Genomic DNA, 26,309 nt, shown 5'->3' on the forward strand with positions numbered 1-26,309 from the left:
AAAAGTTAGAGAGCTAGAGAAGAAGCAATGTGGAAGAGGAAAAACTGTACTAAGATTTAAAAACACAACTTTGAAAAAATTCATTATTTACTAGTTAATTTCATTTATATTTGTGTATATATATATATATATATATATATATATATATATATATATATATATTGTGCCAACCCTGGGGCTAGAACTGGAGCCTGAGTGCTATCCCTAAGTTTTTGTGTTCAAGGCTAGCACTCTACCACTTGATATACAGCTCTACTTCCAGCTTTTTGTTTTGTTTTAACTAATTAATTGGAGATAAGGCTCTCACAGACTTTCCTGTTCAGGCTGGCTTTGAACCTTGGTCTTCAGATTTCAGCCTCCTGAGTAGCTAGGATTACAGGTGCCTGGCTTGGATATACTTTTATGATGAAAGGATTTGAATTCAGCTTTTAAATTGGATTTTTCCCCCAGATCACAACTTTCATAAGGATGAAATATTTAATATTAAATAAGTCTTTTTAGATAGTGCTTGTATAGAGGCAAGATGATTAACTTGATGGTGTTTTGTTTGTTTCCAACTAGGAATGCACTATCATGTTACTTTTGGTGATTCGCTTCCTAAACTCTCAAGCCAGAAATGGAGTTCATTATACTTAGACTCTTGGGCTGCATTCTCCCGCTTCCTGTAGAAGCCTGTCACCAGGTTCTTATTGACTGCTCACAGAGGGCCTGGCTCAGGCACCAGGCAAACACATTTGCAGTTGTTGTTGACAACTGTCAGCTTCCACCTCCTTCCCTCTGCAAGCCCCCCTCTAAATGGGGTTTGTAATCCTCCTTCCCACCCACTCTCTTTACTCCAGAGGGCAAAAATGTTGACTGCTGTTCTTTGTCACCTGTCAGGATCCATCCTCCTGTCACTGGCTTATATGGACAAGTCAGCCCATGGTCATGTGACCTTGGGCTGCTAAAAACAGCTCCATCACCCACTGGGAACCAGGGCCTGAAACAATGTCCTCCACCGAGAGAAATGTAAAGGACACTTGATCATACAATCCTGGGAATTATTTCCAGGAAACACTTACAGAAGCCATTCTGAACTCCTTTCCCCTGGCGGCACATTCAGCGACGGCCAGGAGATGAGCACTTCTCTGAATTACAAGTCTTTTTCCAAAGAGCAGCAGACTATGGATAACTTGGAAAAGCAACTCATCTGCCCCATCTGCCTAGAGATGTTCACAAAACCCGTGGTCATTCTCCCCTGTCAGCATAACCTGTGCAGGAAGTGTGCCAGTGACATTTTCCAGGTAAGTTTGTTTGGAATTTGGAGGGGAGGGTGTGGAAAGATTCTCTCCATTTCTAAACCCAGAGTTTAGGTTGAAGTCAGATTCCATTAGAAAGCTTTATGAGGCTGCATTTCCTTTCAACTAATTTGAAAGATTTTCTTTGTGTTTAGTTGTCAATCCTATCCTCCCTCTCAAGTATGTTTTAATTCTGAAGATGGTGTTTGTTATTTTAATAATCTCACCACTGAATATATTTCAAAACTGAAAATAAAATTACAGCTAAAGATATGAACATGTTAAAGTTTTGACTGAAACTTATAGTTATGAAAATACCAGATGGGAAAGTCCTTTGTGTTAACAATGGTGTGTTGCAGATGGCCATGGATCATGGCTAGGCCCGTGTTTCAGGATCTACTTGCAATAAAGTCCTGAGGGATGATCTCATGGAAAGCTTGAAGTAGTAGTTCATGTCGTTTATAGACACAGAGTATAAAAACAAGTTTCAGAGAAAGCTCCCAGTGGCATGACTCAATTCCTCTTTCCTTGCTTGGCAAGAACAGGCCTCGAACCCCTACTTACCCACAAGAGGAGGAACCACCGTGGCATCGGGGGGACGATTTCGCTGCCCCTCCTGTAGACATGAAGTGGTTTTGGATAGACATGGGGTGTATGGGCTTCAGAGGAACCTGCTGGTAGAAAACATCATTGACATCTACAAGCAGGAGTCCACCAGGTAAAGGCTCTTTTCATACCACATCATTTTATGCTTGTGTTTGTTTGTTTTAATGGGTTACTAATGCTTGCTTACCAATCACAGATCAATTGTGTCATAGAAAAAGGTTTTTCTAAGTCAGTCCTTCCAATGGGACCCTAGAATTGCTTATGGGAGGAAAGAAAGGAGCTGGTACTTGTACTTTCCTTTTACTTAAGAATAAAGTAACTCATCAACATCAACCAAGATGGTGATGTTGAAAAAGCCTTCTCACTAAGGCCTTGTCTTTTTTGACAGATTTGCAGATCACAGGTGCTTTGTAGCTCCAGATCCTACATAGGAGTAAAATTCTAGTATAAAACTTTATAGACCAGTTCTGAGTTCAGACAGTGCTGCCTTAAAATTGTCTAGATTAAATTAAAAATCCTGTGACAATTTATTATCCTATTGGCTATTGAAATTTAGAGAAATGTGGGGGGGGGAAGAGATATAGTTCAGGTTGTTTCTCTGGTCCCTAAATTATATTTACTGAATATTCTTGCATTCATTTGTTGACTTGTTTATTTGAAATATGCAGTCATTCATTAAAAAAATTGAGACTTCAGGCTGGGAAGGTGGCTCAGTGGTAGAGCACTTGCCTTGCATGCCTGAGGCCCTGAGTTCGATTCCTCAGCACCACATAAGCAAAAAGAAAAAAGCCAGAAGTGGCGCTGTGGCTCAAGTGGTAGAGTGCTACCCTTGAGCTGAAGAGCTGAGGGACAGCACCCAGGCCCAGAATACAGACCCCACGACCGGACCCCAAAAAAAATCAAGTTATTGGGGCTGGGGAGGTGGCTCAGTGGTAGAGTGCTTGCCTTGCATGCATGAGGCCCTGGGTTCAATTCCCCAGCACCACATAAGCAAAAAGAAAAAAAAATTGAGACTTCATATTCACTGTGCCATACTAGCTGCAGAGTTCCTTTCCTAGTGGCAACATTACAAGGATATATTCCTAGAAAGCATGGCGTGAGGGTACTTTTACCACTGTATACACATCAGTCCAGTGTACAGTGCTGGTAGGAATATGGAGACTGTCTAGAAATGGACTCATTGTGATTCTTATTAGGGGTCATGTGTTTATGGAACATCTGCAGGGTGCTTAGAGCCTTGCACTCTCAGAAGGAAAGCTGTTCTGTGAATCTAACATGCAATTATTCTACTTATTATGGGTATTAGTTTCTGCTTAAGGTTCAAAGCTAAATTACATAGTTCCAGGATATAGATGGGAGTGAGGAAGAATTGCTGATGGCATATTGCAGAGATCATAGCCACTGGTTTCTTGGCTTCCAAAAAAATCTCTTAAGAAGGTAAGTATTTGTCCCTGCACAGATCAGCTCTTTTTATTTTAAAATGCAAATACCCACAATGTCTCTTAAAATTTTGATTAGCCAATTAATAACCAACTTATTATTGGAAAGAATTTACATGACAATTGTTTCAGTACCTAATAGATTGCCTGGCATAGAATAGTCATTGCATAGTTTCAGCTCTTTCAGCAATGAGTGTTCTATTTATTGCAATAATTTTCTGTCTCATTGCTCACCACAGTGGGAACTTGAGACATGAAAAATAATAATATTTGAATTAAAATCTAGGGAAGAGGAGATGTTGAAACTTGTAGTATTAGTAAAACTACAAGACCTTAACTAAGAAGTCAGTTTAGTAGAGTGTGTCAAAAATGTAAGCAAATTGCATAAAAGTTATATACCAAATTCTCAACAATAAGGTACGTAGAATGGCAGTGTTTATGATTATCAAGCTTTTCAGTGTTTATGATTATCAAGCTTTTCATGTGCTGTTTCATCAACTTGAGACTTGCCTTTTTGGGACATTTTAACTTGGTAGTAAAACCACAGGTTGCTCAGAGGGTTTGGTCACATGTTTGAGCACAACCAGTTGCTCCAAAGAGTCTGGCAGCCTTAGAAGACCAGAACTCTGAGGCTGCAGGATACATTAGATGACCCTGGAATAACCTTGGCTATATAAAGTGCCATAAGTCCCTCTCTGGTGATTGAAGATGTCAACAGAAAGGGGAGGAAATATCAATAATGGACTATGAGGTACTGCTTATCTCTAACCTCATACAGAAGACCTAGAGACAAATCTAGAATCCTGTAATCCTGAACTAGCTACAGTTTATGGAGTTAGAAAGTCATTAATTAGGTTAATGTTAATATCGATAATGAACATAATAATCATTAACTTCAAACAATAGTAAGTAAAACTATTATATGCCCTGTGCTAGATATTATTCAGAATGCTTTACATGTGAATCATGTACAATTCTTTAATTTTCCAACAATCCTTTGAGGTGGTGATTATTAGCAGTATCATCCTATTAAAGATCTGTAATGTTTTTGTGATTGTAAGTAGCATAAGGATTTTGTGAAATTCAAACAGTACTACAAAGCCTAAAATGAAAATTTAGTTTCCTCCCTACTTTCTCATGCCCTCAAATGCTACTTCTCAAACTCAACCACTTTTCATTCCTCTAGATGTGGGTTATCAACAATGGCATCTGTGTATTATCATTATGCTTCTATTTCTTGTTTATACCAATCGTAGACATAGCCTATTCGCTTTCCACCCCACTGTAGAAGACTGAGTCCTCACATGGCTGGATTCTACCTTCTACTTGGGAATTTCCTTCATTGTTACTTGGGCCAAACACCTGGCTTCCTGGATCCCAGGTTTTCTTCTTTACTGGCTTGCTCTATTGTTTTTAGGAGCACATCCTCAATCTCTCATGTGCGCACGAAGTCCATTACTTTTCATTTTTTTGGCTCATGCTTCTAGCTTCAGGATACCTTGTATCCTATAGAATCTTTGCACAGCTCCACAGCTCAAGTTAGGATTCCCCCCACTGTGGATGCTTAGCAAGACTAAGATACAAATCAAGTAAGCAACTTTTTTCATCCAGATGTTCCCAATTTACAACATTTTGTAGATATCTTTATTTTGCTGTCATCTTGCTCACTTTTTGTCATTGCTTTATACCTTTTCATTTCCTTATTCTCACATTAGTGGGACTTCAGCCAGAAAAAAAATAGTGAAATATTGGTTTATTCTGCCAAATAGGAGACACTTAGAACAAGTTCTAGAGTCTAGCAAAAGTTAAGGCCAAAGAGGTGAAGTAACTTACCCAAGGCTACCACATAAATACCAGATGGAGAAGCTGGGCTGGAATTAAGCTCTAAGGTCATTTTAACATAAAGGCACTACCTGCAGGCATTGCTTCACCAAGACAAGGTGCTATACCTCAGTAAGTGACTTGCAACAGTGTCAGAGACTGGAGAGAGCAGGCTGTAGATTCCTGTAGTACAGCCTGCCCCAACCTCAGCTGTGAACTCAGCCACTTTCATATCATAATTAAAAAATGTAAGCAATGTTTGTTCCAAATCTGTTGTCAAAAGTTGTCCAGATGTTTTCTTTGTGTACTTATTTATAAGTGGGTGGTGCCTCTAGGCTTGTGTTGCCACCAAAACAAGAAAAACCTACTAAGGGATATAGGAAGCAGCTCGCAGTGGATATTTTAACATGGAAAGGAAGACATTGACTAGCAAGCAGAAATTAAATGGAGCCTTGTGGTGGCTTCCATGTGTTCAATATCTGCATAGCCAGAAAACACCTGTACTCTTACGTCTCTGGTCATTGCTGCTTATATCTGACCAACACATGGTCTCAGCTGCCCTCAGGAAATGCTAAAGGAAAATTAGCTACTCTAGAATCACCTGTGACATCTGTCACTAAATGGACTCCAGTCTCTGGCTTAGCCCCACTCCAACCAACATGTTAGAGATTTGTCAGCACCCACCACTAAACTTGTATGGAAGTTAAGCTTAGAAGGTGAACATATGAAAGGGACCCTGGAAGTCTTGTTGCAAAGGATTGTGAAGTTAAGGGACAAGCTGGGGTTAGCAAAGCAAGTTACCTGTCTCTGTGCTGCCCCAGTAGAAATGAGTGGGCCTTTATCTGCCTACCTCCTCCCAGGCCAGAAAAGAAGTCCGATCAGCCCATGTGCGAGGATCATGAAGAGGAACGCATCAACATCTACTGTCTCAATTGTGAAGTGCCCACCTGTTCCCTCTGCAAGGTGTTTGGTGCCCACAAGGACTGCCAGGTGGCTCCGCTTACTCACGTGTTCCAGAGGCAGAAGGTAGGAGCCACTCTAGCCACTTCTTTCAGCTCTTCTAAGTGCTGGTGTATCCTGGTTCTACTGTGGAAAGGAAGAACTTGAGTCCTGCAGGGCTACAGGACACTGGAAAGTGGGTCAGAAGGGACACTGCAGTTGGTATGCATGCATGAGAACACATCAGATTCCCTGCAGGAAGAAAGGGAAGTCTAGGAAAGGTGAGGATGCCAAGGTTCATGAAAAAGTTTAGGACAGAATTACCTTCTTATTTTATTTTTGCCAGTCCTGGAGCTTGAACTCTGGGCCTGGGTACTGTCCCTGAGCCTTTTTTACTCAAGACTAACACTCTAGGCATAGCTCTACTTCCAGCTTTTTGTTAATTGGAGATAAAAGTTAATTGGAGATACAAGGGCTGGCTTTGAACCACAATCCCCAGATCTCAGCCTCCTAAATTGCTGGGATTACAGGTCTGAGCCACTAGCACCCAGCAGAATCACCAATTTCGGTGCCCTTTGAAGGTTTCTGAAGACAAGCTGTGTTAATTGCAGGCCCAAGTCACTGAATACTTTTTTAAAAAAAAATTTCAATCATTGAATACTTTGGCCATTCACCCAAAAAGGTTCCCTATAGGCCTCTTCAAGACCATTTCTCACCCACTCCTTGCAGGGCTGACTTATAATAATGACAAGTAGTTATGGAGCATCTTTAAGACTCTACTTTCATATTGCTTAGGCCAGTTGCTAAAAGGTGTGACACATATCTCTTATCCCAGAACCACAGCCACAGTCTACCCACTCCGACAACATACAGCCTTCTCATCCACTCATCACCAATCTGCTAACCTGATGTCAAAACTTACCCTCTGGTGCGGAGAAAAATATGATTGGTGGGCCAACAGATGAGCAGCTCCTAGCACTGAGAATATAGGCAAATCTTCTATTCCATGTAGAATAATCAATTCTAATAATCAATCTAAGCAGATCCTCTAATCCAGGTAAAATAATCAATTCCACATTTAATCAGTAGTTTACTGTGAAGACCAGAGGCAAAATCAAATCAACCTCCTTAGTATCACCATTAATAATAGTAATAATAATCCAATAATAATAATAATAATCACTCCTTGCAAGATATCTACATTTATTTATTTTCAATTTAGTTTTTATTTATTCTTTCCTTCTCCTCATCTCCCTGACTCCCAAGCCTTAGCATGTTAAAGCTGGATGGTACCCATTTCATACTGCTTCCCTCAGAAACATGGAAGCCCATAGCATGGCTAGAAGGACACAAAGTGGGAATCACTGCCTTCACTCCTCTAGTTTAATTAGAGCAGCTTCATTTTGATATAATAGGGCTCTGCAGGTGGCAAATGATTTACTACCAATGTATTGGTCCATACCTCTCCCTTTAAATATGAGAAAAAGTTCAAGTTGATTACAAACATCATAGAGAAGAGCAGAGTTGAAGCAGGAATACAGATTCCCAAGTCCCCATTCTGTGCCCCCCATCACTCCCATAACCAGCCTTGGGAGAGGGTAACTATGACACTTGATGGGCCAAAAGAACAGAGGAATTTCCGAGTTGAAATTTCTCTCCTAAAACCGGTAGCATAGGTTTGCAGTGACTTAGTCTAGTGAGTGCTTGTTGCAGACATATCATATTAGCACAGTAGTCCCATAAAAAGGCTTTGTGGGAAAAAATTAATGTTTACTATACAGACATATATGTTTGTGTGTATATATAAGTAAAACTGGTCCTGCACTACACTAGAGATATAATTCATTTTGGGATCCTAAAGGCACATATTAGACTCTATCCACTTAACAATGGTTAAAAATTTTGAGCTCACATATACTGATCTCAATGTTAAGTAAGGGTTCTTTGCATTTCTAACAGTCACAGTCTCCAGTAAGAATGTGATGAAAGCTGTGGAAGCTCTTCCCGCAGAGATGCATTTAATGCGAAAGTTTGTTTGGAGTCCCACAGGGTCCTCACAGGCTCACAAGGCTCTAAATTAAGGGTCCCACAAGGATCATACAATGACAAATCCATAGTTAGTGGTGATTAGACAATCCCAACTATCTCAAGTCCTCTTTTCTCTTCATTAGTCAGAGCTCAGCGATGGCATCGCTGTCCTTGTGGGAAGCAATGATCGAGTCCAGGGCATTATCAGCCAGCTGGAGGACACCTGTAAAACTATTGAGGTAAGTCAGGAGACGCCCAGAGAGTCTAAACCAAGCATCTGCACATTTCATTCTTTCCTTATAGAATTCCTTCTTCCTGATACAACTGTGAGACAGTCACTTTCTGACATGTACAAAGAACTTACCACATGAATAGATGGGACAGATTTTTACCAAATTATTCCAGTTATAGGTGTTATTCTTTCTGGACAACTCATTTTGAAAGGTTAGCAACAGAAAAATCAGTTCCTGGAAGCTGGAAGGATTATTGTTGCTATTCTAATGAACTTTCTTTGTGAACCTCTAGTCTGAAGAAGTGCTGTTACTGCTCTAGGAAATTAGGTACAGGTGTGAGCTGCATACCTGAGCCCTCACAACAGCTTTATGGGAACTACAGGAGAAGGATCTGTCTGACTGAGGGAAGAGGGTTGCAGCATTGACTGCTCAATTCCTGTGACATTGCTCTTGTTGCTGGGCAAGACCCCTTTTCTCTGTTTATTTCAATTGCCACTTCCCCCTCCTGCTAGCCTCCTCATAGATGACATTTGATGTTCTGTTGGTCTGTTTTCTCATAAAATTTAAATTGCATTGTATGTGTGCATGCATGCCTATTAATTTTATAAATGGTATTGTACAATATTTCTCGTTCTGCTACTTGAACTAAGCATTGTTTCCTACAGATACATTCATATGACTACAAGCACATCCAGTACCTCAGTTTTTTCCTCTGTTCTAAGGGCATAAACACAGTGCTTACCTTATAGGGTTACTGTAAGGAACTAAATGAACATGATACAGTGCCAAGCCAATAAGGAGTAGTTGATAGATACTAGCTATCTTATTATTTTACCATTCCAAAGGCGAATTCTATTAAAAGCCAAAGGCCATATCCTGGAAGACGATTTCAAGATATTAGCTATAATTATCTCATTTCAGAGTTACATATCATGAAAATCAATCTCCTTTATTCTCCACACATTTTCCTAAAAATATCTGTGATTAAATCCCTAGAATCCATTTTTATTATTATTTTTATTTTTTTCAATATATATGGCCATATAATTTTTTATTGTGAAAATATTGTACAGAGGGGTTACAATTACATGGGCAAGATAATGAGTACATTTCTTATCAAGCATTGTAGCCTCCTCCTTTGTTTCCCCTTCCCATCCCTTCCCATCCTCCCCCCGCACCCCTGCTGAATCCTCCCCCCCCCCAACAAAGTTGTAAAGTTCCTTTTTCAACATAACAACTTGTACATCTCATTGTTGCAATGGGTCCACCTGTATCCCTATTTAAACGATTTATTTTTTCCCTTCCCCTCCACAAATTATACCAATATCAAATACAGTGAAAGCAGGGGTTATACCATGGGGGAGCGACATACAAAGCAACAAAGAAATCATCTTATAAATGTGTTAGAAACAATCACATGAAAGAAAAAACATTTGAATACATATTTTAGGGTTCATTTCTCTAACATCAATTTATCTGACCTTTTCTGCTTGACTCAGACATATACTAGTTATTGCAAATAAGGAAAACCATAGGACCTATGTTTCTTTGGGCCTGGCTTACATAGGATCCATTTTTAGAAGCAAAGTTTTATCTTGGAGAAGAACCTAAAGCAATTCAAAAACAGACCATATCTTTTTTCTTAGTATTTGTTTACAGAAAACCATTATACGATACAAATTATTAAATAATCATTTAATACAATAGTAATTATTTAATACAGTTAAACCTTATCTGTGAATCAGCACTCCAGTGGGCCACACTGAGTCTTGGGTGTATTAATAGAAATCTATTACTGTGGGTGTGTGAGGTAATCTACCTATGCATATCTGGTCTAGTGGGGCCTTTATCAAAGATGTCTGGCTTTCTGTCTGCTGCCTGGGATGGAGAGACTGGAGGATACATAAGAAAAAACAAAAACCCTGGGTTAAATTCCCCCCCCTTAATCTCTCTCTCTCACACACACATACACACACTTACATATATGATGGTATTCAACTGCTCTCATTTTTTTATTTTAGTTTTGAGACTTTTTCTTAAATGAAGAAAAAGTATAGCACATACAGATTTATATGTATGGTATAAGATGCATATATTCATACACAGCACTATAGAAAATATATATTCTCACCCAACCTATATATTCATGGAAGGAAAACGAATCAGGAAGAGAAAATATCAAAGGTTAACACATTCAAATAGAGGGCTGGGAATGATTGTCAATGCCTTCCTTACATATTCTTATATTTCACATTTTTTAGAAAGGAAATGAGTAAGGTAACTGATGAACTAATCAGTTTAGATGGCTCATCTGGAGATGTAGGGGTCACTTTCAAAGCCCCATAAAAGTTTCTGACTTTATGATCCCTGCCTGTTTAAAGAGGCTCTGAGGACAGGGTTTAGTGTCACAAGTAGTTATACCTTGCACCCGAAATCCCTGGATGATTGCCTGTAAATCCAGCCCCTTAACAGTGAGAAAATTACAGAGGCACAACTCCTTGCAAGGTGGCAAGACAAAACGATGAGAAACAAAGCAGATCTTTGGCTTGGATGACAAGGTTGCACCCTGCACAGTGGGAGACTTAAGTAGGATTCAGGACACGGAGCCTCTGTGTCTCCTGTTCCAGCTTATTGTTTCTTCTTTCTGGCTTCACTTATTAACTGCCTGGAAACATTTTCTGGGAAGACATTAGTGGTTCCTGGGGATGAGGGAGCTGTTATTAAAGAATTCTCTTTTCTGATTGGTGAAAGACTCCTTAGGGACAGGGTGGGCACTCTCCTTCCATAATTATCTCTCATCCCAAGATCCTGACAGTTTCCCTATGATAGTCATTCCCATTCTTTGCACATACCTAATCTTGTCCCTAAGCATATTCCATCTTGCAGGGCTGGTCTGGGGAGACCTGGCAAAGGACTGCATAGGGAGCATGGCTGAGTTTAGGATAACTCATACTGTGGGCTTTTTGGTATCCTCTTGATGTGTGCAGTTGACATGTATTGAGCATGACAATGAGGACAGTTTAAAGGGAAGTGATCATAGCAAAAGGACAGCCTGAGTTGTCTCAGAGGGGGAATGGTATTTTGCCCCTGCATTGTGGGTTGATAGGTGAAGAAGCCTTGAGTGTATTTTTTATCTCCCTTGCCTAGCCCAAGACTTTTCCTGAGGTCTGGGTTTCAGGTTAGCCAAGGGCTCCTGGGCTGCTCTGAATGGACTGGAGATAGTCTACAGCTTCCCTTACCTTTCTGGTGATGTTCTGGGAAGGGCTGATATTCTGAAGAGGTTACTGCTTCAATTCACTTGGGATCTCTCTGGATTTTTTTTCTGGGAATAATGGAAATGTGCCTCACTTTCATTCCTCATCCCTAGAAAATGTAACCCCTCTCCTGTCATCCTTACCAATGGCATTAATCCTCTGTCACTGGATAGACCAGAGAGCAGACTAGTAGTAGTGCTTCTCCCCACCTCGAAAAGGCAGACCTAGTAAGAATCTCATTTATGCACAAATGCCTGACTAAGGGATACCACTACAAGATTAATGATGCATGTTTGAAATAGAATGTTTTTCAGTATCTCAAAGCAATGAGTTAAATAAATGTGACAATGATTTTGAAAGAACAAATCCATTGCATTAAAAAAAAGAATGATTAAAAAAAATCCCAACCTGCTTTTCCTCATCTCTGATACATGGTGCAGTAGGAATGTACAAGAATCCTTTTCATTAAGCATGCCAGAACTTTTTAGACTACATGTTTAGGGCATATGTCTTAAAGAACAGATTTCAGAGTTTGCATTTCAGCTCTGCCAATTTGCTTTGGGAGATGGGGTGTGTGAATTCAGCTTCCTGTACCTCAGTATCCTCAGCCTTATACTAGGGATGATTATACTACCTACATAATATTCTGTTGATGACCAAATCTGGGTCAAAGACACCTGCCACAGGTTTAAAGTCAGTCTAGAAGGCTCACACTTATCCTAACTATGCAAATGAAGCATCATTTGAACCAGTGTCTCATGCTTTAAATGGTATAAGGAGCCTATCAGGGTCTGGTAAGTTGTAATAGCAAGGCTGAGCAGCTTCCTCCAGAAGGAAAAGATGCAGTTGGTGGCTGGGAAGGTGGCTCAGTGGTAGAGTGCTTGCCTTACATGCATGAGGCCCTGGGTTCGATTCCTCAGGACCACATAAGCAAAAAGAAAAAAGCCGGAAGTGGCGCTGTGGCTCAAGTGGTAGAGTGCTAGCCTTGAGCTGAAGAGCTGAGGGACAGCGCCCAGGCCCAGAGTTCAGGCACCACAACCAGACCCCCTCCCCGCCCCCCAAAAAAGATGTAGTTGAATGGAACTAGATACCATGACATTCACAAACCCCACCTTCCACCCACTAGTACCAGAGTTTGAACTCAGAACTTAGCACTTGCTCACTCTTCTGGTGCTCTACCAATTAAGCCCTACCCTTTAGCCCATTTTTACTCACTATTTTTGGAGACAGACTCTCAGTCTTTTCTGCCTGTGCTGATTTAGAACCTTGACCTCCAGTTCTTTCAAGCAACTAGGATTACAGGCATGAACCATGGGCACTTAACTTATCTGATTATTATTCAAAGAATACTAGCAACTGAGGGAGACTTCATTTCCTGAAAGCATCCCGACTACCCACTGAGGGGCAAAGCAATCTAAACCTCTACTTAGCTTACTCTGTGGCTTTCCTGAACCATGGAACATACATGGGCCTTCTGACCCTCAGTCCTCCTAGAGTTTAGATTCTGAATGATCTAGCCCAGAAAAGCTCCTATTTCAAGGCCCTCAACAGTAAGCATCAGTAAGGCCATGAGTTACAACACAAATCATTCTTCATACTGAAGGACAACACATCGTTGTAGAAAAGAGCATGAGTTTGGTAGACCCAGGAGCCACAGGTGCTGAAGAGAGTAGTCTGCTGAGCACTGCACAAGATCATGGGCTGATGGGAAAGCGCAGACCTTCAGCTTGTGCTGACAAGCTCCATTTGTATATGGGATTACATGTATGGGACTTCCAAGTTCTTGTTAATGAGACCCTTACAGATAAAAGACTGGGATTAATTTCATTAGCATAGCTCTTTCTTCAGTTTCTGCTTAATTCTTCTTTGTTGGGGGAATGTGTGGGTAGGACTTTTTGAGATAGCCTTTTTCCTATGAAGCCACAGCTTTGTATAACTATGTCTAAACATATGCAGGAGGAATGTGGTAGAGATATGAAAGGGCCTGGGGAAGCACAGCTGCTCAGTGACAAAAAGTGTGGCTGAGAGTTTATCTTCATTTCTATTTCGGTCACAGATCTGTGGCCCATACTTGGTAAAAGCACTGGTCAAAATTGCTTTAGGCTTTTCCTGTCATGGCTTGTGCCCCAAGCTGAGACTAACATGAATGTTTTAGAGCTGTATATGATACTCCAAAACTGTCTAAGAATAGAGGTATATGCTAGCCTGTGAGATCTTTTGGAAATATCTCCACAATTACTTGGAGTTTTTGCCTTGAAACTGCAGAGTCCGAAGGTACATTAGCAATCATCCATTCTAATCTCATTGTACAGATCACTTTTTTAAACTGTCCTGAGGCTTCCCTAAGGATGCATAACTCCATTTCAGTGTTTTCTTTGGGTCTTGGATGAATCAGAATCTTGGGGTTATTCACTTAAGTGTTTATGTCTTTAAAACAGAACAAAATGGAAGTTTTTGATATAGGGCAGAATATTTCCAGCTGCAAGTCATATTTTATCATTCAAACCCTGTACTAGATGCCATTCTCTGGGAAATAGTGATATGCTAAATATAAATGGCACCTGTTCTCAGTTTTTACTCTAGTAGAGGAGTTAGACAGTAAAACAAATGAATAATAAAATAATGTCATTGTGTGATTGGGAGAAAAAGCAATAAAAATGTAGCCATGAAAATGGTGGCATGTTAGCACTCTGGTCAGCAGGCTATTATTTTAGTACAAGATAATCTAGTTCTCCCACAAAAATCTTCTTTTTGCAATTGCATGTGTTTTCCATTTATTAACATAGGAAGGTGATTAAAACCAGAGCCTGTCACTTTTGAAATTTCTGTGAAGGTAAACAATGGCTTCAGATCAGAATTAAAGGTTACCTACTTGCTTCTACAAAAACAGCCAAATGCTGCTTGATTTGTTCCCCTTTTCATTGAAAGTTTCCACATTAGTTGGAAACGAATATTCCACTTGCCCTCTTTCAGTCATTTCAATATAAAGAGTGTCATCTTTCTTTCAAAAAGCCACCTCTTTCAGCATATTACCCTCTTTTAGCATATAACTTTAGGTTTTCACTAACTTTTTGATCGTCTAACCTTGTGCTTCAATTCTCAGATCTCTGCCTTCTAAATAGTGTGGATTAAAAGCATGAGCCATTGGATCTTCATGCATTAGAGTTTGGTTAGAAACAGATGAGAACTGACTATGACTATGTGCTTGGAGAGGCAGAGGAATGAGGGAGGAATTTCCTGTGTAACAGATGTGTGCTAGGCAGACCCAGATTCTATCCTCAAGTAGACTATAGTTCAGATAACGAAGAAACTCAAGGAGGGGGTTTGGGGGGGAGATGAGAAGGGATGGTAAGGGGAAACAAAGGAGGAGGCCACAATGCTTGATAAGAAATATACTCATTACCTTGCTCATGTAATTGTAACCCCTCTGTACAGTATTTTCACAATATAAATAAATAAATAAGAAACTCAAGGAAAGAAACACATGGCATTAAAGAGCTCAGTGCTTACTAAAATGAAAGAACATGGGGTAACATAAGGGGTCAGAGATGCTATATAATTGAGCTAGAGAGCTAGGTTGGATTATCGGGACTCACAACCTGCTTTCAGCTGCAAAGATCCTGAATCCAGAAATGGTCAAGTCTGAGGAGATTAACATAACCAAGTTCCCCAAAGCTCAGAAAACCAAAGGTCATTACTAGGTCAGTGGGAACATTAATTAATCATGATTAAATATGTATTCCAAGGCAGCCCGATATCACTGGAGATGTATCAGCCATCCAAGCAAATAACACAAATCAAATGTCCAATGTAGCCTTTCTTTCCAGTATTTCTGTAGTATCTCTTTCTCTTGGACACTACTGGATAAGCAGAGGTACAAGTTTATGCCATAAATGAGATTTCAGAAGCTTTAGAGATGACATTCAGACAGAGAATCTATATGGAAAAAGTGATAAATCAACCACATCACTAAGATTAAAGTGTGCAATATGACAGGGAAAAACAGTGTAGACAGATGTGAAGGAAAGTAAGTGGTTGAGGGAAGAGAAGGTCTGACACAGATAATAGTAGAACCTTATGGAGAAAACTGGGAGTAGATCATAGTGTGTCCTGAAAGCCATTTATGAAGGTTAAATGTTATTGATTATGTAACAGAGAGCCATACCATGAAAAATCACATGACTGGGCTCTGGGGGCTCACGCCTGTAATCCTAGCTACTCAGGAGGCTGAGATCTGAGGATCACGGTTCAAAGCCAGCCCAAGCAGGAAAGTCTGTGATACTCTTATCTCCAATAAACCACCAGAAAATCGGAAGTGGCACTATAGCTCAAGTGGTAGAGCGCTAGCCTTGGGCTGAAGCGCTAGACAGCACCCAGGCCCAGAGTTCACGCCCCATGATCGAAAAAAGAAAAATCACATGACTAGAATTGTACTGAGAAAGCCAATTTGGCTGAAGACTGTGCACTGACTTGGAGGATAGAATCCCCAAAGCAGAGGCCCTTGGAAAACTTCAGAATCTACCAGGCAAGACTAAAACTAAGGCAAGAAGAAAAGTGAATGGAGAAAAGAAAGACTAAAGGCAAATGAGGAAGTAGCATTGTCCCCCACCATGTACACATGAAGAAAAATATAAATGGTAGTCAGTATACCCAAAACGAAATATTCTTGTAACTTCTATGAAATTCTCCATTTATCATGAACAAAAGACTGAAAAGTCATCAATCCACTTAGACAATGTGATCAGACTTTGGGTTTACTTTGCTAACTTTCAAAGTATCACTACAGTAGGTTTCTATACTTACGGGAAAGAAAAAAGAATTCCTACATATATAATTGTTTCTCCAAATAGACTTTCTCACAGATACTTTCTAACATTAGCTAACCCAACTAACAGGAATGCTGCAGAAAGCAAAAGCAGGAGCTCTGTGAAAAGTTTGATTACCTGTACGGCATCCTGGAGGAGAGGAAGAATGAGATGACCCAAGCCATCACCCGAACCCAAGAAGAGAAACTGGAACATGTTCGTGCTCTCATTAAAAAGTACTCTGATCATTTGGAGAATGTCACAAAGTTGGTCGAGTCAGGAATCCAGTTTATGGATGAGCCAGAAATGGCAGTGTTTCTGCAGGTGAGTCATTTTAGTTCCAAGAAAACAGCCCAAAAGATGGATGCTGGAAATTCATTGTTATCACATTTTCATTATTTTACATTTTATTGTTTTTACCTTTCATTATTTTGTATTTCTTTTTTAAAAAAATCTATCTTACTGGTTAAAAGTTTCATCTGTTTGGCATTGCTCAGAAGAGGGTTCTGACAAAGCAGTAGTTTATTTATGATGTTTACAAACCAAGCTATGAGATTCTCAGCAAAGGAAAGAATTAAGACTCACTACCATCTCTGATGAAAAGAATATAATAAGCCTATCTTCTGTTTGCTTTCACAGAATGCAAAAACCCTGTTGCAAAAGTAAGTCATTTTTATTTTATGGAAAAAGGAGATTTTTTTTCACTTTACCCAAGGCTATCACACTTAAAACAGAGACAAAAAAAGACAATTTGTGTATGTTTCAGAATCTCAGAAGCATCAAAGGCATTTCAGATGGAGAAGATAGAACATGGCTATGAGAATATGAATCACTTCACAGTCAACCTCAATAGGGAAGAAAAAATAATACGTGAAATTGATTTTTACAGAGGTATGTTATTCTTTTAACCATTTGTAGAAGAGTTGGATGGGTAGAAAGGGGGATTCAGAATCACCTGCAGAATGGAACCTTTACAAGGATTATAATCTGTTTCATTACAGGATCACATAGCTTGTTGGTAGTGTGAATGTAAATAGCCTTCATGTCATAATGCCTGTTTATTTTGTCACTGTTGTTTTATGCTGATACTAGAGCTTGAACTCAGGACCTAAAGATCTCACTGCTCTGCTTTTTCCACTCATAGTTGTTGCTCTACCACTTGAGCAACACCTTCACTCTCAGCTTTCTGCTTGTTAATTGGAGATAAGTGTCCCTCAGTTTGTCTACTCACGCTGGCTCTGAACTTTCATCCTCAGATCTCAGCTCCTTGAGTAGCTAGGCTTACAAGTGTGAACTCTCATAATACCTGCTTTAATATAATAACCAGGAATTTGACCCTGAGTACTCAATACTTAATAACTGATAATGATAAAGATAAGTTCACCCTGACACAAAGTGTTAGCACAATGATAGTGTTTTTAAGAACAAACTTAAGGATGAAATTTTAAGAATAAAGCATAGAAGACCTGAAGGCCAGCTATGGTAGTATATTAATTTGACCACACAAGAGTAGTAACAGGTCATAGAGTAGTAACAACCTGGAATAAGGCTGGGGCTATGTAGCCAGATGTGCTTCATGAATTATAAATGTATCTTCACCTCTAACTCTAAATTCCCTCTCCTAGAAATTTATACTGATCAAATGATTGAACTCCTTATTGCTGACCCAAACTTGGATGAAACTAGCTCAACTGGACTGCTCAGCCAGACCACTAAATATACCGTGAATATCATTTTAGAAGCTGATCTTTAAAATGAATTTTTAAAAACACTCTTAATACTGTCTGTCCTTAATGTTGCCTAAGGAAATATTAAGATCAGTAGATCAAGAAGAGCTGTAATACTAATTGTGGGAAAAGTTGTATTCACTGAACAAAGGGGATAAGAAATTAAAACAGGCATGCATCTTCCAAGACAGGGTTATATTTCATTGAATTTGACAGAGATAAACAGGTGACAGTCTCAACCTTCCAAGTCATAAGGTATGACACAAATGTGAGCAGGCTCTGGGGCGAGATGGAGGCTTCACAGTGGAGGTGGAATTTTGTAATGAGGAAGATGGGGTGGGTCTTTCACATATGTCCCTTCCACATTTAATTAGAAGCACAAGGCCACAGCATGGCCCACTAGAGCCATTTTCAAGTGTCTGTGAAAGCAGACTTCCCTATCCCTAATCTTAGCCTTGGTTCTAAGATCTGGCTATTAACCATTTTTTTTATTCAGGTAAGGGGTAGGTTTATTCATCGTAAAAAAGCTAGAAAAGAGAAGATCTAGAAAAGAGCAGAAAGAGAGAGCAGAGAGAGAGCAGAGCACTATTAACCATTTTTAAGGCTGCAGCAGTAACTATAATACATTTAAAAATACTTTACCTTAGCCAGGAGCCAGTGGCTCACTACAGCCTGGTGGCCTGTAATCCTCACTACTGAGCAGGCTGAGATCTGGAAATCACAGATTGAAGGCAGCCCAAGCAGGAACATCCATGAGACTCTTATCTCAATTAACTACTAAAAAGCTGGAAGTGGAGCTGTGGCCCAAGTGGTAGAACACTAGCCTTGAGCAAAACAGCTCAAGGATAGCTCCCAGGCCCTGAGCTCAAGCCCCAATACTGCCACCAAAACAAACAAAGAAAACCCTTACCTTACCAGAAGATGAAAATGAAGATGATGAAGAAGAAGGAGAGGAAGTAGAAGTGGAAGAGGTGGAAAACGTTCAAATAGAATCATCAGGAGAAGAGGAAAGTCTAGAAAAAGCCCCAGAGCCCTCTCAACTGGCCTCAGAGCTCCAGGCTGCTCCAGACGCAATTTTGGTTTCCTCTCCAGAGCCACCTCCAATCCTGCCTCCTGCCTCAGCTGTCTCAGAGACACAGGTAACCATTCCCAAGGCCCTCTTGCTGCTGTGCCTTCTTCCTGAACACTCTAAACAATTTCCTCTACCTTAAAAAAAGCTATATGTCAGTATTTTTATGTGGTAGACAAAAGATTTCAGGACCATCACGGTGTCAGAGTGAAAGGTCCTGTAGATGATTCAACAGCTTCATTGTTGTGATAACTGGTTGGCAAGACTTATAATTTTTCCACCAATAACTCTCTGAGCTAAGGAAATTTGTGTGTGGAAATTGAGTGTGCTTCTGTGTTGTGTGTATGTGTGTGTGTGTGTAATATATTAGCTGCCACCATAATTTGATCTGTTTTTCATTGCTTAGTCAATACAGACAACAAGGTATAATGTAAGAAATAATGTAAGATGAGAAATAAAAGTACTTTCATAACTTCTAATTTTCTATAGGTAATAGAAGAAGTAGAGAAACCACACTGATTTACATTTGTGTTGCAATTCAACTCTATCCTGCCCTCAGTGGGAAAGCAGATGAAACCTGGTTTTCTACATCATTTGATAAGATTGTGTATTAACAGGTTTATTTAAAACACTTTGTATAAAATTGTGCCAGCTACTATTATATTTCTAGAAGGCCATGGTTCAATTTCTAAGCTTCTGTGCTGACTTTGTGACACTTCAGACAGGATCTATCCTGTTGAGTTTGGGACAATTCAGACTTACCAGAGAGGGGCTCTGGCTTTGCACTTTCTTCCAGAATGCATTGAGATTAGTAGAAACGAAACTCCAGAGGAAGGACTCAGAGATAGAATTATATTCTATGCTCTGTCTCCACAGGAATTCAGGCTAAATATGACTGATGTCACCTGGAATCTTGAATTTTTGGGTGTGCTAGTTGCTTTGAAATCAGAAGAAGGGTAGTAACTAAATGAGGACTGGGTTGATGACAATTGATTTTTTAAAGAAAAACTTATTATTAAGTAGTTGTACAAAGAGGTTACAATTCCATGAGTTAGATTATAAGTACAATGTATCTTGATCAATTTCACCCCCATTATATTGGAAAAGCAGTTTAGAGAATCTATACATACATTCCCAAATTAATTCTGATCAAATAATTTGACTCTTCTCCCATAATAAGCAACTTTTACTTGAGATTTCTGCTTTCCATCTTCCTGAAGTTAATACCTAACAAGAGATAAGCCCAGAAAGGAGCCAGATTCCAGCCTGAGGGTCTCTGTGGTCAGCACTCTGCCTGGTAGCACTTCTAGAAGGTGGGGTGAACTAAGCCAATCATTGAAACAGGCATTGCACACAGAAAACTCACAGTTCTAACATCTGTTCTGTTCCAAAATCAACTGCTTTTCTTCTTCTTCTTCTTCTCTTTTACTTTTCACTTTGTCTGTCCTGATTAAGGGGGAGGTGGTGTCCACTGGCTCACAGCAGACCACAGAGTCTGAAACTCCAGCCCCTGCAGCAGCGGAAACTACGGATCCCCTGTTTTACCCTAGTTGGTATAAAAATCAAACCCGGAAAGCCACCAGCAATTCACCTTGCAACCCAGGGAGCGAAGGTCTGGGGCAAATAGGGTTTCCTGGTTCTGAGGATTCGAATGTGCAGTCGGCAGAAGTGGCAGAAGCCCCAGCCAATGAGAGGGCAGCAGTGAGTGGTAAGGAAACTAGTTCACCTGCAGCTACTTCTCAGGTTAGTGCTGATGCCCTTGTGTCTCAGTGCTTTCCCATGCCTGCTACGGTTCTGCTGGATTAGGCCAATGACAAGAGAGAAAGGGCTCTTAGAAGGGCACAGAAAAACCATGGCTCTGGGGGAAAATATAGAAACAACTTCCTTCTTCATTGTCTTATTTTTAAAGTGTTCTATCAAAGGGAAAAAAAAGTCTGCCTTTACTGTGCCCATGTGTGATGATCTCACACCTGGTTTCCTAGGGGGTGGGGTACAAGCAAGCCTGGCTCTGAGGCATGCTGTTGAAAGCTGCTTTGTCTGCAGTGGTGGCTGGGATCCCTGGTTCTTCTTTGCAATATCATTTGCCCCCTTCTCAACCTTTCTTGTTTCCTGCTTGGGCTTCCTAAGGCTAACCACCTGCTTCAGTGTTATTCCCAGCAACCCCTAAAGATGTAATTCATTTTAAATCTGCTTTGGAATATAATCATATTTACAGGTTTGGCTACACTGTCTTGGCATGATTAGATCTGTGCTTCCTAAGCTTGTGTTCTGGGGGCAAGACAGCAGAGGTTTCCATCCCTTCTTAAAAAGACTCTTGATGCCTTTTCTCTCCCTTTTTTAAATGAAGGTTTGAAGCCCACGTCTTCTCCCTAACACCTAGTCAGATGGTGGCATGCCTCAAAGGGTCCATAGAAGAAATCTTTGTACAGTTTCTTCATGAGGAAGAATGTTCATGATCACTGCAGACTCATGAACATTCCTAAGTGATGTGTGTGGGGGGCGGGGGGTGTTGTCTGGACAAGAACTTGGCAGTCAAAGTTCTGTGCGCCTGGGTCGTCAGGTGTTTATAAACAGCAAATGGCATGTTGTCAACAAATCAAAAAATGACTTGCTATCCCACTGTAGCTGTTTAAATGGGACTCAATTTTATGAGGTAATATATAGGAAATGATTTTTTAGAAGTTAAAAATAACATCATTTTGTACCAGATATTTGTTTTCACAGATGCAAAATGGGCATAAGTAACTGTGGTGCAAGGCAGCTTTCTGAGGTGGTTTTTAGGCTTAAAAAATGGAGTGGCTAGATTATTTCTAGAAAGTTCATGGGAATTCTTATACTTAGTAGACATTGAGGAGGAAGAGTACTGAAAACAGTACTGTGATTACCCTATGAAGAGACATACTAGGCCTCTAACCCAAAATTAACAAGTTCATCTAAGTGATACCGACAAATATATTTGCAATAATATCCTGAAGCTTTCTTCTTGTTTTCTCACAGGAGCTAGCAATCTGCCTAGCACTCATGGCTTTTCTTATACTTCACTACATCTGGCGTCAGATTCAATGCTTGATTTTTGCTTTCATGGGTAGGAATTATTTTCTTTCCCCCTTGACTAATATCTCATGTAGCTTCTTCCATAATATTCCTCTTTTGTAGGCCCAGGGATGAATTTCTCCCCAAACCTTGAGGCTTAGTCATCTTAAGTCATGTTCATGGATAATATTCAAGGCCTCAAGCTCCCAACAGCACATTCGCCTCTGCATCTTCCCTAAAGGATTGACTCCATTATCTGTTCCTGCATGGAGGGGACCCTGGGCTCAGAACCCTGTGGTAACTCTGTGGGCAATTATTCAGTAATCCAGTAGGAGCAAACCTTCCAGATGGCTGTTAAAGAAGACCAACTATACAAGGTGTGCACAATGCCATGAGGTCTCACTGACCTTACAGTGGCGAGAGGAACAGCAAGAGGCTCCCTTGGGAACAGACAAGGTTACCATGGATTAAGGAGCAGTATTTCCTCTGCTTGCCCAGTGATGTCCAAGAGGTGGCTGGATCACTTTTCTCAGGAGCACTATATTAAGCAATATCCATGTAAGTGAACTGATGGACTAGGTCACTCCTCTGTTCTCTTTGAACCACAGGATTTTCCTATAGAGAGAAAATCCCTGAGAAAAAGATGCTCTGAGCACAACCACCGCAAGAGGAGTGCAGTGAAGATCTGAAGGAATAACGGCCAAAGATCAATGCACACTTCACAGCCAGAACATCACCCAATAGTCCCTGGCTGTTATTTTAAGTCGCACATCTCATTTCTTTGCTTGATGATTCTTATGAGGTTGGCTGTGGACTGACATCTTACTCTGAGTAGTCTTTTGAAGGTTACCAATTTAATTAGTCATACTTAATGATCCAAACCTCATAGACTTTTGAGTAAATGACCCTATTGGCCTAAACACAGCCTCTCTTTATCCTGAGCTCAAAAGTAGATCAGGTGCTAAAGGCACTAGCTATTTCTGGCTCCTTGACATTTCCCTGAGTTAACGTTGACTTTTGTGGAAGCTCCCACCATGACTTCCTTTCTGTCTTATTATCTGCTTGCTAGGCAATGGTGTGGAATCTCCATGGGTTCCTGCCCTGTCTGTAGCTGTGCAAGTAAAATCAACTTCAATGTTTAACAGCCACTCAGGAATCTGTGCACACTCCAGTGTTCTGAGCATCTACGTAGTCTGCCCAGCTGCCCACCTCTTCCTCCTGACATTAGTTGTGGTAAAGAGTAGTGAAAGCTTTCATTGGACTCAGGGGGTTGAACATGGGGAGAGAGAAAACAACATGCCATATTGGGAGCAGGGCCTAATTGGATCTGAATAATTGTCTGAAGAGTTCTATTTACATCCTGAGAATGTGGTTCGGGGGCTGTGTCACCATACGTGTATCCCTTGTAATAGTCTCTGAGGCTGCAGGGGGAGTGTCATGCTTCATGGCTGCCATCCACCAAGTCCATGTCATGTGTGCTGACATCCTGTGTGCCTGTGTGGTGAGATGAGGGTGAAACTAGAGGGAGGGAGCCTGGAGGAGGGGATTTGGGTGCAGTTGATTAACATTCATTATTGCTGTGTAGTTGTGCCTTGAGGAAGGACCTTTTACATAAAGAAACAAACCTATTTGATATCACACTAACCCCTGAAAGTGATATGGGCTGATGTACAGGTGTCACCAGGGTAGCAAATTCCTAACCCTAGGAAAAATGTTTGCAGGCCTCGTTTACCTTTACCATCTTTGAGCTCAGTCTACCAGATGATTTTCCTGTGCGAGGTTAGCTTGTTGGAATTTCCTGCTGTATTGTTAGTGTTAGCTTGAACATCTGGGGAATGATACAGAGTTCTTGATTCATTGGTGTTTGTGGTCACTTTACTAGGCCCCAGGGCAAGAAGTAGTGTGGCCCTAGAAACTCAGAAGCATCTTAGTCTCACTTACTTATCTGTGAACTCACTTCAGTTCCTATCCACTGAACTTCAAGCCTTAGAAGTAGGCAAATGTTCTACCACAAATGCTTTTCTCATATTCACAGAGATGAAACCTGTCCTTGACCCAAGCTCATAACCAGACTATGTGTGAGAAACTGATCATGACAAAACTAGACATCTTCTGGCTCTTTCAGTGGCAGAGCTTCTATTTTTTTTAAGGTGTATACATTTTATTGTATATTGGATCTAAGAAAAAATAACTTTGAACAAGGTTTGGATTCAGCCCCATGTGAATCTGAATTTCGAAGGAAGCATTGGTTCCCAGCTATCCTTCTTCATGGTGGATTTTTAATCTTGTCATACCCGATTGTCAGAAAACTGTGCAGAAATCCCATAAAGTGAACTGACAGAATTGTTCCTGTTTCTACTCTTTTGGGTGGCCTGCTTATGCAAACACTGTGGTTAAAAAATAATATTGATATTTTTATATGTTGATTTTTAAATTTATCTTGCAAAACTTACAAGATGCCCTAGTAAAAATCCAAAAAGAAGGCAGTCACAAGGTAGAAGAAAGATACTGAAGATAGACTAGCTGCTATTTTAGATCATTTTCTATTGTCATAACTAATTACTACAGAGCAGGTGAGTTATAAAGAACAGAGACTTACTGATCTCACAGCTCTAGAAGCTGTGATATTTAAAAACAGGGTTCTAGGATCTAGTGAGGGACTTCGTGGATAGGTGGACAGCACTATATAGCCAGAGGAAGAAAGCATGTTCACTTAGTTTTCTCTATCTCTTCTAATAAATAGTTATGCCAACTTGTGTATTCTACATGACCCCATCTAGTCCCAGTTACCTTGTATAGGCTCTAACTCCCCAAATACTTAGTATATGAAGTTGAAGACGTTTTGACGAATTGAAGGCTTGGCTCAAGTGTAGAATACTTTCCTAGCAGGAGGCTTTGTGTTTGAACCCAAGTACTGCCAAAAAAATGTTTTCAACATATGAAATTTTGGAGACACATTTAAAACAAAGCAGTTGCCCTTGCAAATGTCTATGAAGCCTCATTTCTTTGGACATGCTTTGTTTTAGCCATTGGCTGATTCAGTTTCCTTCCATCCACTGTCTTTCTTCTTCCTACAATGGTTAACAAAGTACACCTGAGTGTTAACATAGGAATTTTCCTCATCCCACACTCCCCATGGACAATTATGCATTTTATTAGGAATATGTGTACATTTTGACAGATAGCTGGAGCTGGTGGCTCCTGCTTGTAATCCTAGCTAATCATGAGGCTGAGATCTGAGGATCACAGTTCAAAGTGAGCCCGAGCAGAAAAGTTCACGAAACTCTTACCTCCAATAAACCACCAGAGAACTGGAAGAACAACTGTGGCTCAAAGTGGTAGTTGTAGCAGCAATTAAAGCTTCCCCCTAGTTTCCCTTCCTCTTTACTCAGTGCAGCTTAGTGTCCACCTCTGGAAGAAATCTGTCCAAAGCATTTATTGAGAGCTATTCAGAGACTAGCAGTTTCTAAAGCAAAGTCTCTCTTGGGTGGATTAACTGCGCAGCTGCTCTGGCTGACACTTGAGCTGCACATAGCAGCTGCCTCAAGGTCAGAAGACATCCCCCCACCATTGCCTTACCGTCCCCACCCCACCCCTAACACACGTGTCAGTGAGGACTGAGGACTTCGAAGATGGAAACTTTGGCTTGAAATCTCCCCAATTTGTGCTTCTATAAAACAGTCAAACTTTAGCTATTTTACCAGCACAGTTGTAGTGTTGAGAACATAGACACGTTATTATATGATTGCTATTTGCTGTTTCAGGAATAAAAAATATTTCCTTTCCCATTTCATTCTTCAAGCCTGAAAATAGATAAGTTGGGTGAAACTCTTCCTGTGCATGGAGAAGTAGGAAGATCAATGAAATTAGGAGAAATAGACTTCAGTTGTAGTCTGTATCTGACTCCGGTTAATGCTCTCTCCAGGAAAGGAAGAGACAACCCATGAATAGATTCATCTATTCATACATACAGCACTGAACAGAAAAGACTCTCCTACTAAGAATTTCATTATTTGTTCCAGCATGTTTTATTAAAGAAGGTGATGGACTCACACCTGACACCAGTCACTTTGAGTGA

General features: G+C 40.4%; 1 protein-coding gene across 2 annotated transcripts in view; it reads left to right on the top strand.

Annotated features, from left to right (window-relative positions):
• The first annotated feature begins 888 nt into the window (after positions 1–888).
• The window catches only part of Trim55 (tripartite motif containing 55), a 38,834-nt gene continuing 13,413 nt past the window's right edge, over positions 889–26,309 (top strand). Inside the window, exons 1-9 of one of the 2 annotated variants that reach the window (XM_013034482.1) lie at positions 889–1,283; positions 1,823–1,995; positions 6,004–6,169; positions 8,254–8,349; positions 16,493–16,726; positions 17,042–17,064; positions 17,169–17,293; positions 19,048–19,268; positions 20,654–20,941. In XM_013034482.1, coding sequence (XP_012889936.1) covers positions 1,116–1,283; positions 1,823–1,995; positions 6,004–6,169; positions 8,254–8,349; positions 16,493–16,726; positions 17,042–17,064; positions 17,169–17,293; positions 19,048–19,268; positions 20,654–20,941 — 1,494 coding nt within the window. In that variant the 5' untranslated portion in view covers positions 889–1,115. The remainder of the gene's footprint in view (positions 1,284–1,822; positions 1,996–6,003; positions 6,170–8,253; positions 8,350–16,492; positions 16,727–17,041; positions 17,065–17,168; positions 17,294–19,047; positions 19,269–20,653; positions 20,942–26,309) is intronic. The other variant, XM_013034483.1, reaches the window with a different exon arrangement.

The sequence above is a fragment of the Dipodomys ordii genome, unplaced genomic scaffold (assembly GCF_000151885.1).
Source record: "Dipodomys ordii isolate 6190 unplaced genomic scaffold, Dord_2.0 Scaffold190, whole genome shotgun sequence".
In the NCBI taxonomy this organism is placed as follows: Eukaryota; Metazoa; Chordata; class Mammalia; order Rodentia; family Heteromyidae; genus Dipodomys; species Dipodomys ordii.